Genomic DNA, 16050 nt, shown 5'->3' with positions numbered 1-16050 from the left:
AATAAAACTTTGCATTTACAAGACACTTGCTTCGGCGCTTTTTGCCCAATAATATTCTTACTTCTTCAAGCACTAAAGTATATTCTTTCTCAACAAGCACGCATCGTTTCGCTATATCTCTGCCAAAATCTCTATGAATTCTTGATTTCAGTTCTTGCAGGTTAAAAATTTTTTCTTCGCTGCTGCCAGGAATCGAAGCTCGGAGAGTGCCGCGGACGTATAGACGGTTTTCATTTCGACGCCTGATTCTTGAAAAGTGGAAATGCCGGTTAATATTAGCGCCGATAAAATTTGTTCATTTTGTGGCAATCAATCTCTCAACCTATACATATTTTATAATAATATATTATAATGTTTACATTTATATTTATATATAGGTGTACGAGCTACTCACACTTTTTACGTATTCTACAACGGATTCAATTGCTGAAAGATCCATCCTGGAAGAATTCAGTGTTTCTCAAGTTCTCACAGATAGTCACAAAGACATGGGCAGTTTCCTGGGCACATTTAAAACAGTATCCAATTTAGTAAAGAACGCGCAAACGCCGTATATCACGTTTATTATGTTAAAGGGTACACAAGGAGACACTTCCTAAACGCTAATGATAAGTTTAGTTGCACTATTTTAATTATTCTATTTTGTATATAAGCTTATTATTATACCAACCTGCAATTCGTTAAATCAAAGAAGGATTTTATATAAATTGGTATAAGTTTTCTTAGTGTCCTCTTCAACTGAAATAATTTTCTTTCCACGGCAAGTTCTCTACGGGATAAACTTATACAGATATCAACTTTTCTGCCTCTCTATTTTTATCAGTGCTTCAAATTCTCGCCTCACTGCTTCCGATAAGGCTGACCAGAGCTCATTCAGATCATCGAAATTGATGTTCTGCAATCTGGTTTCGAAGTCACGAAACTGAAAGATATACGTTTGCGTATAAGAACAAGCATTCATCAAGTCACGAATTTCTGAAACGTCGGTCCTTAATTACCTCTTGCTCGTCGTCTGAATCCAATGGCTAGTCCTTGACACTCTCTGGTGCTCCTCTCGTCCAAATTATTTCTAAAATGTCATCCTCCAGATTCGTCTCCCCCCGCACAAGTCCGTGCACTCTCCATCATTTTTTGTTTAGCAGCCGGATCGTTCTCCGGAGATTTCAATTTTTCCTCATTGCACTATTTGCAGAATCTCTCTGATCGATCCGTATGACTTGTACCACTCGGCTTTGCAATAGCTTATGCCACATCGCGGATCTATACAGACGCTCGCACTTGGTGCATCTAATACGAGAAGAAAACGCATGCGATTTAAAAGAACGCGGTTTGAAAGGAATCTCGTATGATTTCTAGAGAAAGTCACGTGACGTGCAGCGTCATGTCATTAGCTATACCCGCGCCGGGCACGTGGCTACGAGAAGCCAATCAGAACGAAATTTTATCCCCGCGAGACGGCGCACGGTGCTTCTTTCGGATAATGCTTACCGGTTTAAATTACTCCTTGAAAGGTCTTAGGACTCTAAACAAGCATAGAGCGAGTATAGAAATGTTGGCTCAAGCGACACGAGAGAACAAAGAAGAAGCTATCCAACAGGTAAAAGATCTACATTCTGTTCTATTTCGCCTACGATCTGCATTAAAGTTTGCCGCATTTGACGTGATCCAATTCGATATAATCCAGGTATTCGTAACAAACGTGTGTGTGTGTGTGTGAGACTATTATTCTTCGCCCAAAAATACCTCGACGAATCATGGAAACAAGTAGGGCGTAATGTTTCATCTCCGCTCGATCACGCTATTGTATTGACACTCAAGTGAAACGGTTGAATCAAACGAGTCAGTAATTCCATCGTAGAACTATTAAACAGTACACGAGTTTTCCTGAATGAGTTGCAATGGTTGCAATTAGGACATTAACACATAAACCTACGTTTAGAAACATCTCATGTTATACGACAAATCGAAAACCCCTTACACAATGCAAGGCGATAACGATAGGGATAGGGATAGCGATAGCGATAGCGACAAAATTTTCAACCTATCGAAAGCCGTGTCTCAATGCTGTAGTTTTGTCTTTGTCGACAACTTTGTCGCTGTCGCTATCGCTATCGCTATCGCTATCGCCTATTGTGCAAGGGGCTTAAGGGGCTACATGTTGCATGAAAAAAGAGCAACGCCGAATGACATAGCACCCTAATTTTATAATAAACCGTAATTTTATAATAGATTCTATATCTAACGTACTTCTATACGCTAATAATGTTTCCCCTCTCTTATGTAACTGAAAAATTAACTTTAGTGTGCTGTAATATTTATCTCGTCGATTGTGACCTCTTACGAATCCAAAATTATTGTTGCTCCACTCTTCATTTTCTTATGCTTACCCTTATGCCACCGGTCTGTTTACAAGAAACACGTCACGAACTGGTTTAAAAAGACCAAAGAAACTGGACATATATATAAACCGAAAAACAAATACACGATTGACGGCAAGTTAAATGCCCTTATACAAAAATGTCGAGATTTATCATTACTCAAATAAATTCCTCATGCGTCTCACGTAATTCGCACGCCTTTCCCAGGCACGTTTTCATCAAAGAATTTAAATTCCTGACGCAAGAAAGAGAGAAAATTGTCCCTAACTTTTATTACAGCAAAGCGTAATTTTATCTCGCGATAAAACGAAATAAAATATTTGAATGTAGTGTCATCAACCATTGCCGATCTAAACTCGAACTTTTGCGATCGACAATAATTGAATTAAAGTCAGCGGGTCGCGGGAGGGGGGGAGTATTATTCAGTCTTATTTTAATTCCAATACTTCTGTTTATGTGGAAGGTGATTGTTCGACAATAAAACTGTCTTCCAATGCTAGTAAAAGTTAGCACTCTCTAATATAAAACTTTTGGCAACTGTTGTTTACAATTCATTTGCAGATCTTACACTAGCAATTGCATCGTTGTTTTTAACTGCAAGTTTATTCTCGATCTATTAATGTCTCATACTTGCATACAATTATTTAGAAACAGTTTTATACTCTGTGCTTTTCACATTTGAGATAAAATATAAAATATCACAGAGAGTCTTCTTTTTACATATATATTAAAACATATATATAATACATCATATATTTTGTGTTGTAGAGATATTCCACCATGGCAAGAGTTGTAACTGCACAGGAATGGAAAGAGAAGGGTAATGAAGAGTTTAACAAAGACGATTGGTCAAAAGCACTACTACACAAACGCACTGAAACTAGGAATAGAGAACAACGCTGAAAAAGGAGTGTGCTACAAAAATCGAGCTGCCGCTTATTTAAAGCTAGGCAATTACGAGGAAGTCATTAAAGACTGCAACAGTGCGTTAAACATATGTTGTAATAAAACATTGTATAGCAGATGTCAAGCACTGGAAGGGTTAAAAAGATTCGACGAGGCATATCGAGACGCGGAGATTATTGTTTCATCTGATCCAAATAACGAAGTTATTCAATCCGTAAAGGAGCGCTTACATGAAATCGTACAAGGTCGTCGTGAGGACCCAAATCTTAGTGCCACGGTAAATATACATAACTATTAACAAAAGTTCATCAACTTGCAAGACATATTTGGTCTAGATAATATGAAAATTGTAACATAATTCTTGTACTGGATATATTAGTAAGAGTTTTTATTTCTCAAAATACTACACATGATTTGACTTATTGATTTAAGGTTTTTTAATTACATAATTGTTAATTGCTATCGATTAATATTCTACACTCACTATATATAGATATAAATTAAATAATTTAAATATTATCTTTCACAGTTATTTACATTCTTATTACAGATCATTATGTTTAAAAATACGTTTATTTTTACTTTGTATTAGATATCACAACTGCTGGATTTAGTATTTAACGAGAGCGAAGATAAGGAGAACCGTGAAACCGCTATGATTAAATTGTATACATTCGCACGTGATGAAGCTGGTGCCGAGGAGATATTCCAGAAGGAAGGTGTATCAAAAATCGCACAACTTGTGAAAGTTGAAGAGAACGAAAAATTGATCTGCAACGCGATTTATATTGTACGCGAATTATGCAAAAACAGTATTGGTCGAACCGACTACGTTATGAAATATGTCGGTTTGTTTTGGTGTCTGGAAATGATGAACAGCGCATCTACAGAGAGAGTCAACGCGTCTCAAAGTTGTTTACAGGTAAATATTATCGAATAAAATACGTGCAGTTATCATACACGTATTTCAGTAATTCAAAATTTATTACATATTTCGGTTTCAGACTATATTGAACATCTACAGCGGCATGAATAATAAATGCCGTCCAAAACCCGACATGAGGTTGTGCTTAAAGTATAAGAGTGAAATTTACATGATACTGTCGTGCTTGTTAAATAGTGTAACGAGTAGAACGATAACAGGCCTTGCTAGAGACGCAATAATAGAATTTATTACACGTAATATGCATTATGCTGCGTTAAACTGGGCCGAACAATTGGTCGACTTTGGCGGTTTGCAAAAATTAATGGAGGTGGCCACCCAATTGGAAGAACACGAATCCTCGCTCGACATCACGTCTTCTACTCGAACTCTTATCAGTATATCCTTAGCAAAGATACATAAAAGCATAGACTGTAATGACGATAAGACGACATTTACCAACGCCATTTACGAATTTATTCAGGATAAATTGCTTAAATCTGACACAGAATCCAAAGTATGAATTTTGTAACTTCGGATTTTTTCTAACTATTTAAATTGTTTTAAAATAAAGGGTCCATTATCTCTTTAACCATAGCATGTTTGAGAAATTTAAACTCTATATTTTTAAAGCAAAAATGTCAAAGAAGATTTTTTTTCAATTGTCGATATTGTATATTCTGCAACTTACGTATTAAATACAGTTATAACAGAGTTTAATCAAAATTTACTGAAGATAACGACTTTGCCATTTTTCGTATTTTCTGAAGCATAATTTATCAGAGATTTCTCCTATTATTCATCAAAATTAAATAAAACTACCTATTGATATTTTTTAAATTAATTATTCTTTCATAAAATGTACAAATTTATAAATTGTTATCATCGATTGTTTTACAGGTGCGTGGAGTAGTTGCGATAATAACCCTGATATTCGGCCCGTTCAAAGTTGCAGACGAAATTATTTTCAAAGAAGGGATGGTTGAGAAGATCTTCGCTATGGCGGAAACGGATGACGTATTGGAACAGAAAGTGATTTGCGAATGTGTCATTGCCGCTGCGACTAAATATAATAAGTTCAACGAGTTCATAGATAAAGGTGTAAATATATTGCAGAAGCTGGATAAATCTAATAACGATATAATTCGGATTCTAGCATTTTTGGGATTGTGCAAGTTGAGCAAATTTAAAAGGAATTACGTTATCCAACCGTTCGCGGGTAAAGCGACGCACGAATTGGTCAAGGTTTGCAGACGATTATTAGTAAATCCCAAGAAAGAAAAAGACATGATAAAATGGGCCATTAAGGGCCTATCGTACATCACTTTTGACGGCGACATCAAAGACGAGTTGATCGGGGACCAACAAATTTTTCAAACAATTATCGAGCTCGCCAAGATCAGCGATCAATCAGTTCTCTACAGTGTGGTCACGACACTGGGAAACTTGTGCAATGCTTATGACAAGCAAGGATTTACATTTATACCCGAGATGGAAGAATTGGAAAAACATGTCAAACAATATTTTCACAAAGAATATCTGGCCAAAGATTACGAGAACTTCGTGCAAGAAAGACGGCGCCTGTTAGTGAACAACGGTGTGACCAGCGCTCTGGTCAGCCTCGCCAAAACGGGCAACCAAAACTGCAAGGAACTGACAGCCCGCGTATTCTCCGCTATATGCGGTAAAGAGGAATTGACAGAAACAGTTGTTCAACAAGGCGGTACGAAGGCATTGTTGTCGTTAGCGCTAGATGGCACAGACAAGGGAAAGAAGATAGCTTCGCAAGTCTTAGTCCATATGACACTCACGTTACCTCCTGAGATTGCATTTCCCGGTGATTTAATGATGGATGTTGTACAGCCGATCACAAATCTCTTGAACCCGAAGCGTTCCGTCAATGAGAGATGCGAGGCTCTAACAGCTTTGTGCAATCTAGCTAGTGTCGACAATAGTATGCGACTACATATATTCAACGACTCAGGATTTGAGAATTTCAACAACTATATGAGCGATAATCACAACATGTTGGACTGCGCGTACGCAAAACTCATAAACAATTTGGTATTAAGCCGTGAAGTTGCTATTCAGTATGTTGAGCAGAGATCTTATCAACTTAAGGATCTTATGACTTGGTTTGTGGTGGGCAGCGAAGATGAACGTACAAAGAAGGCAGCAGTTGAAGCGGTAGCAACGTTAACGACAGCCAGCAAAGAGGCTTGCGAAAAATTACTCAGCTGGGATCTTTGGCGGACATTCCTACACCTTTTACTCAATAATCTAGACAGTAACTTACAACATAAGGGTATCGAAATTGCGTTAAATATGATGGAAAGTACGAAAGACGTCGCTACAAAACTCATGAAAACTGCAGACATAATGGAACCTTTGAGAGAATTGAGCAAGAACGATACCATGCAAAACAAGGAGATCAAGGAATTAGCATCCCTTGTTCTAGAGGCTGCTGCGAAATGGGACAAAATCGAGGGAAATGTCGAAGGGAACGAATCGTCAGATAGCATTGATAATATAAAACATGTCGTTTAAGAAAATTATGTATAAATGTCAATTGGAATCTTAATGTCATATTAATAGAATATTATTTTTTATTTTAATAAATGAAGGTTCAATGTACTGTATAATTAATAAATTGTGGAACTTTGCACTTACGAGACTCTTGCGCTTTTTGCCCATGATAAATAATATTTTAGCATTTCAAGCACAGAAGTATATTTTTTTCGGGAGGCTTGAGTCGTCGCTATATCTCAGCGAAAATCTCTTTGTGAATTCTTAATTGTCGTTCTTGCAAGTTAAAAATTTTTCTTCTCTGTTGCCAGCAATCGGTGAAACTCGGAGAGTGCCGCGGACGTATGGACGATTTTCATTTTAGCCTCGTCATTGCAAAATGGACGCACTGGCTTCCCTTAGTGCTGCTAAAGTTTGTTCATCTTGTGGCAACCAATCAACCTAAGTATATACTTCATAATTATAATGTATACATTTATATTAATATATATGTGTACAAGCTACTCACGCTTTTAACGTTTTCTGTAACAAATTTAATTGCTGAATTTACATCTTCCGCAGCGTCCATACAGCACAGCTCAAATAATCTCTAATCTATACTCCGTCCAACAAGAGATCATGGTTGATCAAATAGTGTTGGAAAACATCTATTAAAAATAAAAATAAAAATAATTTAACGCGAACACCTTGTTGCGGCTCTGTGCTCTATCGTTATTTATGTTTGATCAACCATGATCTCTCGTTGGACTGGACGAACGCGTATGCGCCGTATATTACGTTCATTACGTTAAAGAGTACGCAAGGGGACTTTTTCTAAATGCAAATAATATTTAGACGCACAATTATAATTATATTATTTTGATCATGTGAACTTTTTATTATATCAACCTGAAATTCGTCAATTGATGGTACATCTACCAAAGAGGGACATTTTAAGTCGCTATAAACATCTTTAATGTTTTCTTCAACGGGTTGAATTAATTTTCTTTCTTCACGAAAAGTCCACTTATTTAATACGCGATTAAAAAAAACGCATGTATTTTTTTTTAAATTACACTTGGATTAAAAAAGTCGCACGCGGATTCAGAAGAATCGCGCGCGGTTTTAAGCATTATCAAAAAATAACCGTATTTGACGTGTTTTTAAAGAAGCACTGGATTTTTGCAGTTCTCAAAAGACCGTCGGCGTTCTTTACGCGTATTAAAAATAATATTGGCCTTTTCTGCGCGTTTTCAAAATAACGCTGGCTTCTTCTACGGATTTTTCAAAAAAACTTTAAATTAATATTTTAAAATTATTTAAGACAAAAGAATTTTAAGTAGATAGTTCTCAATGCGCTATTAAAAAAAAAGACGCTAGCGTTTTCTACTTGTTTTCAGAATGGACGTTAGCATTTTTTACGCGTTTATTAAAAACGCTGGCGTTCTTTTTAAACGCGCAAACGACGTTGGCATTTTTTTGTAGATTGCGTAGAAACATTGGACTTTTTTGTTTGACAATGTGTCGAGAACTATGTACTTAAAATTTTCTTATATAAATATCTATATTTCTTCTATAAATAATTTTAAAATATTATTTAAAATTTTGTGTCATCAATAATAACTAACTACTTCATAATACTTAAAACAATAATGATTCCATCGATATATCGATTATAGTACTATCGCTTCTGTGATAAAGTATCCCGCGTCTTGTGTTTATCGTTAGACGAGTCCGATGACTCGTTACTATAACACGAATGGCAAGACTGAGATAGTGGACGTTGACAACGATATCGGACTGAAATGTATAAAATCCTGGTTCTACTTTAAGGTAGTTAGTCCGTGACAACACTGTCAAAAAGTTAATAATAGACAAATGACGTATAGTATTTGTCTGGGATTGTTCGCCTTATGTAAGTGTGTGTGTGTAAGAATCTCATATGTACATGTATATATAGACACTAATACTTCAAAGGTTAGCTATCATATGCGTTACTTTGAAACTAGACGTTCAAAAGTCTTGTATTTTTGTAAGTATATCTTTAAAAGTCTCTTCTATCGTCTTCTTGTTTTCCATAAAAGTTGCAAGAGTAATTTGATCGATACAATTAGAAACATATCAGAAACCGTTTTTGTACCTGTGATACATATGTAAAAAGTACTAACTTTGATTTCAATTATCTCAACTTCGGTATGTCAATTTTTTTCTAATTGTATAGGTGTGTACTGTGTAAATCGTTTTTACATTAATATACTGTTCAAATTTTATGAGGTTTCCAAGAAAATGAGTTTACGGACTAACTACCTTAAACGATTCGTGGCAGTAAGATTTACAGTAAATTATAAAGATAAAAATCAATTTTATGCGCCATGTAATGGAAATAAATTGTAAAGTTAATATTACACGTTATTAATTACTTCAAGTATTATACATACAATTATACATATATATGTACAAGGAAAATTGGTTCTATTGAAAGTTGAGAAAATTTATTGGTTGAATTTTAGAAAATTTGTTTTGGTAGAATTTTACTATGAAATCTGACGCAAATTGCAATATATCTTAACCAGAAACTTCAATTTACGATGTTGCACAAATGTGATTTGAATCCGCTCAGATTCAAGCACAGAAAATACGAAAACTACCGGCTTCAAAAGTGCATTGCACAATAGACCTGTAAGTTATTTCCATTATTAATAACTAACATCGCTATTTATAATAAAAAGAATTATAATTCTAACAAAACAACGTAATTTTGATAATGTAATAAAGTGTATTGCGAATACTTATATCCCGGAGCCGCGAAAAATGCAATTCTTTTACATGCAACATTAGTGAAAACAATTTAAACTAATTCGAGTCATGTGTGATTTAGTCCAAAAGTTTTATAAAATACAAACAATCGTTGATTAAAAAAAAAATTTCCGAGTATCTCGTTACAAAGTATGCGAAAATGGACAGAACGCATAGCGGCCTTCCGTTCGCCCGCCACCTGTCATTGTTTAAATATTACAAAAAATACGAACATTACGGTCGATTAAGGATCGTTAGCACGCATGCGAGGCGCATATACCTGACGACGATCAAGCATTCTTATCCAGGACTCTAATCCTAGTGTTAATCCCGATGTAATTCGAGTCGAGCATTCCTATTGGTCGCATGAGATCTTACTTCGCCGAACAATATCGTCGAATTATCCGCGTCGCGACGCTTCGCTCGTGACTTTATTTCGTCGCACGCTGTGTTCGACGAGTTCGAGCTTATCGCCGTAATAATGTTTCATCCTGAATTCTGCGAAAAATCAATTTGACTGTTTTTTGCGAAAGTCTCGTGACGCGCAGCGTCGTGCCTCACTAGCAACGCCGGTCACGTGGCTACGAAAAGCCAATCAGGAATTCTATCGGAGGGAGACGGCGCACGGCACTCTCTTCGGATAATGCTGCTTAGTGGTTTCAATTACTCGTTGAAAAGGAGTGCTAGGTAGACAATCGTGGAGCGAGGAAGTTTGAGGGTGCTCGAGCGACAGGAGAAAACTCTACATTCTCTTCTATTTCACCGCGACAATCTGAATAAAAGCTTGCCGCGTGCGACGTGATCCAATTCGATGTGATAAAGGTATTCGTAACAAATGTGAGATTATTACTTTTCGACTGAAAATACGAATCGTCGAGGCAAGTAACGTTTCATCCCCGCTCGATCACGCTATTTTATATCTTATTCAAGTGAAACGGTAAAGCCAAACCAGCCTACAATTCCATTGTAGGGCTATTAAACACAGTACACGAATTCTCCTGAATAAGTTGCAATTAGACTAATTAGAGCATTAATAGAAACGTTTAGAAACATCTCATGTTATTCGAAGAAAGAGCAGCGACATATGACAAAACACCCTAATCTTATAATAAATCATATTAATGTTTCTTTTCTTTTAAGTAACTGAAAAATTAACTTTCGTGTACTGTAATATTTATCTCATCGAAGTGTGACCCCACATAAATCTATAATAAGGTCTTTGTTGCTTGAGTCTTTATTTTCTTATGCTATACCTTATGCCACCTACCATTGTGTTGATCTGTTTATACGAAACACGTTTGAACTGGTTTGAACAGACCAAAGAACTGGATGTGTCAAAGAAAATAACCGAAAAACAACCACTCGGTCTACGAAACGTTAAATACCGTCATATAAACAAAAATATCGATGGAACAAGATTTAATCTCACCCAATTGAATTTCTCACGAGTCTCAAATAAATTGCATGTTATCCCAGACACGCTTTCGTCGAAAAATTTAAATTTTCGACTCATGAAAAGGAGGAGTGTAAATCACCCTTGACCAGAGCAACGAAATATTATACATAATTGCATTTCTTGCGTTAAAACAAATTGAAGTATCTACGTGTAGTGTCATGAATCGTTGTCAATCCAAACCCGAACTGTCGCGATCGATAATAATTGAATTACAATTAGTAGATCAGATAGCATTATTCAGTCTATATTCAACTCTAGTGCTCCTATTTATGGCGAAGATAATTCGCCGAAAATAAACCTGTTTTTCAATGTTTAATGGAAGTCAGCTTTCTAATATAAAAATTGTTGCAACAATCGATTACAAATTATATGCAGGTTTTACATTAGAAAGTGCAATGCTGTTATTAAACTGAAAGTTTATTTTTCATGTTTTATACTTGCATATAATTATGTAATAAATTCATAATCTGTATTTCGTATTTAAAAGGACATTCTCCGGTCCTTATACTAGAGAAAATCGATTTTCTTTAGATTTTCTTGAAACTGTGAATATACGTTAATTTAGGTGTGCTTTATGCGTGGTATAAATTTCAGTACCTCTTCCGGTATAAAAAATAAAGATACTGAGCCTCAAAGTTTCAACTTTTACTAATGAAAAGGATTTCCAGGCCAAACGGTAAGAGATACGAGGTTGGCCAAGAGGACCAAAGTTGCTCCTCTCGTCGAGTTCTATAAGGAAAAAATGCCAAAACTAAAAAAAAATTAAATTTAAATTTTTTTTTTTTTTTGAAACTTTGAGGCTCAGTATCTTTATTTTTTATACCGGAAGAGGTACTGAAATTTATACCACGCATAAAGCACACCTAAATTAACGTATATTCACAGTTTCAAGAAAATCTAAAGAAAATCGATTTTCTCTAGTATAAGGACCGGAGAACGTCCTTAAGATAATATGTATAAAATGCTATAGAGAGTTTTTCAATGTTAAAACATATACTGCAACCCCATACATTTTGTGTTGTAGCATTATTTCACCATGGCAAAGTCAGATATGACAGCACAGAAATGGAAAGACAAGGGTGATGAAGAGTTTAACAAAGGCAATTGGTCTGAAGCCTTAATTCACTACACAGGCGCAATTAATTTAGTAACAGAGGACAACACTGAAAAGGCATCATATTACGATAAACGAGCTGCCACATATTTCGAGCTGCGTGATTACGACAAAACGATTGAAGACTGCAACAGTGTGAAGAAAATATATTATAAATTATTTTCCATATCAATGTTTCGCAGATTTTTAGCACTGATAGAGTTAGAGAGATTCGAGGAGGCACGTCAAGACATGAAAATGATTTTATGTTACTCAGATAACACAATGTCTCAGTCTCTACCAACGCAATTTCATGAAATTTCACACAAAATTAAGGAAAAGGCAAGTGTTAATGTCAAAATAAATATACATAACTACAAAAATTCATCAACTTGCAAGACGCGTTAATTTGGTCTAGATAATATAAAAATAATAACACATTTTTCATGCTCAATATATATATTTTAATAAGAGTTCTCGTTTCACTCAATATTACATATAATTTGACAAACGGATTTGAATTCTTGTCTCTCTTATTATATAAGTAGTTATTCCTATTGATTAATAGCTGTCTACACACTATATGGATAAAAATTACGTCATACAAATATACAAATATAACCTTTCACAATTAATTTATATTTTTATTACAAATCACGAGATCATTATATTCAAATATATGCTTAATTTTGTTTTGTATTAGGTATCACAAATGATGGGTCTAGCGTTTAACGTGAGCGTAGATAAGGAGAAACGTGAAAACGCCATGATTAATCTGCTTAGGCTCGCAAGTTGGAGTCCTGATGCTTACGAGATCTTCGTAAAAGAAGTGGGGGAGAACGATGAAGCGATCTGTAGCGCGATTCGTATTGTAGACGAGTTATGCAAAAACAATATTAGTCATACTGAGCTCACTATGATAAATGTTGTTTTGCCTTGGTGTCTGGAAATGATGAACAGCAAATCTACAGAGAGAGTCAACGCGTCTCAATACTGTTTACAGGTAAATAGTGTATCAAGCGAAATACATGTAGTTATCATGCATATATTTCAGTAATTAATTTATTGTGTATTTCGGTTTCAGAATATATTGAACAAATACAGCGGCATGAATAATGAACCCAGTTCAAAACCCGACGTGGATTTGTGCGAAGAGCATAAGGAAGAAATTGACAATATTCTGTCGTGCTTGTTGGATAAAATAGGGAATAAAACAACAACAGGCATTGCTAGAGACGCAATAATAGAACTCATTACGCGTAACATTCATTATACTGCGTTAGACTGGGCCAAACGGTTGGTCGAGTTTGACGGTTTAAAAAAATTAATGGAGATAGCCAGTCAATTGGAGGAATACCAATACGAATCTTCGTTGGATATCACATCTTCCACGCAAACTGTAACCAGTGTGTGCTTAGCAAAAATATGTGAAAACTTGTACAATGATGATGCTAAGGAATTTTTCAACATCATTAATGAATTTATTGGAGATGAATTGGATTTGACGACTGTAACATCTAATGTATGAATTTTGTAACTGTCGATCTTTCCCGATGACTTAAATTGTTTTAAAATGAAAGTAGCATATTTTTAACTATAGTATATTTGAGAAATTGTCGATATTGTATATTCTGTATGTTTCAAATTAAAATATGATAATAACAAAGTTTAATCAAAATTTATTGGAGAATGACTTTCATTTATCGTATTTTCTGAAGTTAATTTACTCTTAATTAGAGATTTCTCCTATTTTCAATCAAAATTTAGTAACATTAAAATTGTCTTGATTTTTTTAAATTAGTTATTGTTTTACAAAATGTAAAAATTTATAAATTGTTTATCGATTGTTTTACAGGTGCGTGCAGTAGTCGCGATGACAACCTTAACACTCGGCCCGTTTAAAGTTGCAGACGTAATTATTACTGAAGACGGGTTTGATGAGATGATTGTTGGTTTTTCGGAAAAAAATGACATATTGCTACAAAACTTGATTTGCGAATTTATCTATGTCGTTGTAACCAAATATGACGAATTCAAAACGTTTATAGGTCGAAGTTTAACTATATTAGAGGACCTGTATTATTCTAAGGACCTGGATGATACAATTCGAGTTCGAGCGTTTGTGGTTATTTGCAAGATGAACAAATTCAAAGAATCGATAAGAAGATATCGGACTGTCCATACATTCGACGAGGAACAGATAGGTACATGGCTGGAGGTTTGCAGACGATTCTTGATTAATCCTCAAAGAGATATGAGAAAATGGGCCGTTGAAGGTCTGTCGTATCTCACTTTCAACATCGGAGTCAAAAAGAAATTGATCGAAGACCGAGAAGCCATCCAAGCGATAATCGCGTTTGCCAAGACTGAAAATCAATCGGTTCTCTACCGGGTGGACATATTGTTGCTGAACTTGTGCCACGCTTATGACAATAAGGATGTTCTCATACCCGAGATATTAATGTTTCTCGAATATTTTCATCTTGAGAATCACATATTGATCGAGGACAGAGACGTGGAAGAAAGACGGCGCGTGTTAGCGCATGCCGGTGTGACCAGCGCTTTGGTGAGCCTCGTTAAAACAGACAGCCAGAATAGCAAGGAATTGATAGCTCACGTTTTTAACGCGATATGCAGTCAAGAGGAATTGAGAAAAATAGTTGTTGATGAAGGCGGTACGGAGGCATTGTTGTCGTTAGCGCTGAGTGGCACAGACAAGGGAAAGAAGATAGCTTCGCAAGTCCTAGTCCACCTGGCACTCACGATACCTCCTGAGGTTGCATTTCCTGGTCAGATGATCATGCAGGTTGTCCGGCCAATCTTTAATCTCCTGAAACGGAAGTATGACGCTCTCGCGATTAACATTCTATCAGTTTTGTGCAATCTAGCTAGTGTCAATGACAGCATGCGACAACATATATTCAACGAGGCAGGATATGAGAGATTATCGCGCATTTTGATTTATAGCCACAAAACAGCAAGTCAACGCTATTGGGGGAGACTTAGGGCCGCAGAACTTCTCGATAATTTGGCATTAAACCGCGAAGTTGCTATTAAATTTTACGAGCATGCCAAAGCTAAGGAAGTTATGAAATCAATGTTGGATATATTGTGCTTCTACGGAGATAGAAACAAGGCATTGGCTGGGGCTGGAGTGAGACTCACGGCGGTTGACAACGAATATTGCGAGAAAATGCTTGACAGGATATATTCTTCGGACGAGAATGCGATACCTTTACAGGTTTTACTCTATAATTCAGACAGTGATTTACAATATAGGGGTATTAAAACTGTGCTAAACATGATGAAAAGCACAAGAAAGGTCGCTACAAAACTCATGGAAACAGACATAATAATGGAACAACTAAGGGAATTGAGCAAGAACGATGCTGTGCAAAACAAGGAGATCAAGGAATTAGCATCCCTTGCTTTAGAGGTTGGTGCGGAATGGGGCAAACTCAAGAGAAACGTCGAACAAAACGGATCGTCACAGAGCACTGATAATATAGAACATTCGATTAAGAAGGCTAAATGCGAAGATTAATTGGGATCTAAATGATACATTAATAGAATATTATTTTTTATTTTAATAATAAATAATAGCACAATGTACAGTATAATTAATAAATAACGAAACTTTGCATTCACAAGACTCGTGCTCCGGCGCTTTTTACTCATGATAAATAACATTCTAGCTTCTTCAAGCACAGAACCATTATCTTTCTCGACAGACTTGGGTCGTCGCTTTGTCTCTACGAAAATCTCTTTGTGAGTTCTTGATTGTCGCTCTTGCAGATTAAAATTTCTTTTTTCGCTGCTGTTAGCAATCGGTGGAGCTCGGAGAGTGCCGCGGACGTATAAATGGTTTTCATTTCGGCGCCTAATTTTTGCAAAATGGAAATTGCACGCACTTGTAAAGATTCTTGTACGGTTTCGGAAGAACTGCGCGCGGTTTTGGACGGTTAAAGAAAAAGCGTCGGTGTATTTGACGCAT

At 35.9% G+C, this 16050-nt stretch overlaps 2 protein-coding genes across 2 annotated transcripts; both read left to right on the top strand.

Moving 5' to 3' along the window:
* The first annotated feature begins 1433 nt into the window (after window positions 1–1433).
* Window positions 1434–6875, top strand: LOC139773139 (protein unc-45 homolog B-like). The gene is made up of 5 exons (XM_071707392.1): window positions 1434–1597; window positions 3147–3561; window positions 3877–4206; window positions 4289–4723; window positions 5107–6875. The coding sequence occupies exons 2-5, from the start codon at window positions 3202–3204 to the stop codon at window positions 6751–6753; spliced, it is 2772 nt and encodes a 923-aa protein (XP_071563493.1). The 5' UTR covers window positions 1434–1597; window positions 3147–3201; the 3' UTR covers window positions 6754–6875.
* Window positions 6876–10179: 3304 nt separating this feature from the next.
* LOC139773119 (protein unc-45 homolog B-like) lies at window positions 10180–15701 on the top strand. The gene is made up of 5 exons (XM_071707378.1): window positions 10180–10329; window positions 11988–12398; window positions 12760–13059; window positions 13141–13578; window positions 13912–15701. Exons 2-5 carry the CDS (start codon window positions 12000–12002, stop codon window positions 15598–15600), a joined length of 2826 nt encoding a protein of 941 aa, XP_071563479.1. The 5' UTR covers window positions 10180–10329; window positions 11988–11999; the 3' UTR covers window positions 15601–15701.
* Window positions 15702–16050: the final 349 nt, after the last annotated feature.

This window comes from Temnothorax nylanderi, unplaced genomic scaffold (assembly GCF_030848795.1).
Source record: "Temnothorax nylanderi isolate EJ_2023f unplaced genomic scaffold, tnyl_v1.0 TNYL_tig0057_pilon, whole genome shotgun sequence".
Classification (NCBI taxonomy): domain Eukaryota; kingdom Metazoa; phylum Arthropoda; class Insecta; order Hymenoptera; family Formicidae; genus Temnothorax; species Temnothorax nylanderi.
This window is presented reverse-complemented; position numbering and strand designations above follow the sequence as displayed.

Excerpts from the sequence above, each read along its gene's own strand:
- LOC139773139 (XM_071707392.1), top strand. The coding sequence starts at position 3,202 with ATGAAGAGTTTAACAAAGACGATTGGTCAAAAGCACTACTACACAAAC. Across the intron at positions 3,562-3,876 it reads ACCCAAATCTTAGTGCCACG|ATATCACAACTGCTGGATTT; the intron begins GTAAATATACAT and ends ACTTTGTATTAG. Across the intron at positions 4,724-5,106 it reads AATCTGACACAGAATCCAAA|GTGCGTGGAGTAGTTGCGAT; the intron begins GTATGAATTTTG and ends ATTGTTTTACAG.
- LOC139773119 (XM_071707378.1), top strand. The coding sequence starts at position 12,000 with ATGGCAAAGTCAGATATGACAGCACAGAAATGGAAAGACAAGGGTGAT. Across the intron at positions 13,060-13,140 it reads CGTCTCAATACTGTTTACAG|AATATATTGAACAAATACAG; the intron begins GTAAATAGTGTA and ends TTTCGGTTTCAG. Across the intron at positions 13,579-13,911 it reads TGACGACTGTAACATCTAAT|GTGCGTGCAGTAGTCGCGAT; the intron begins GTATGAATTTTG and ends ATTGTTTTACAG.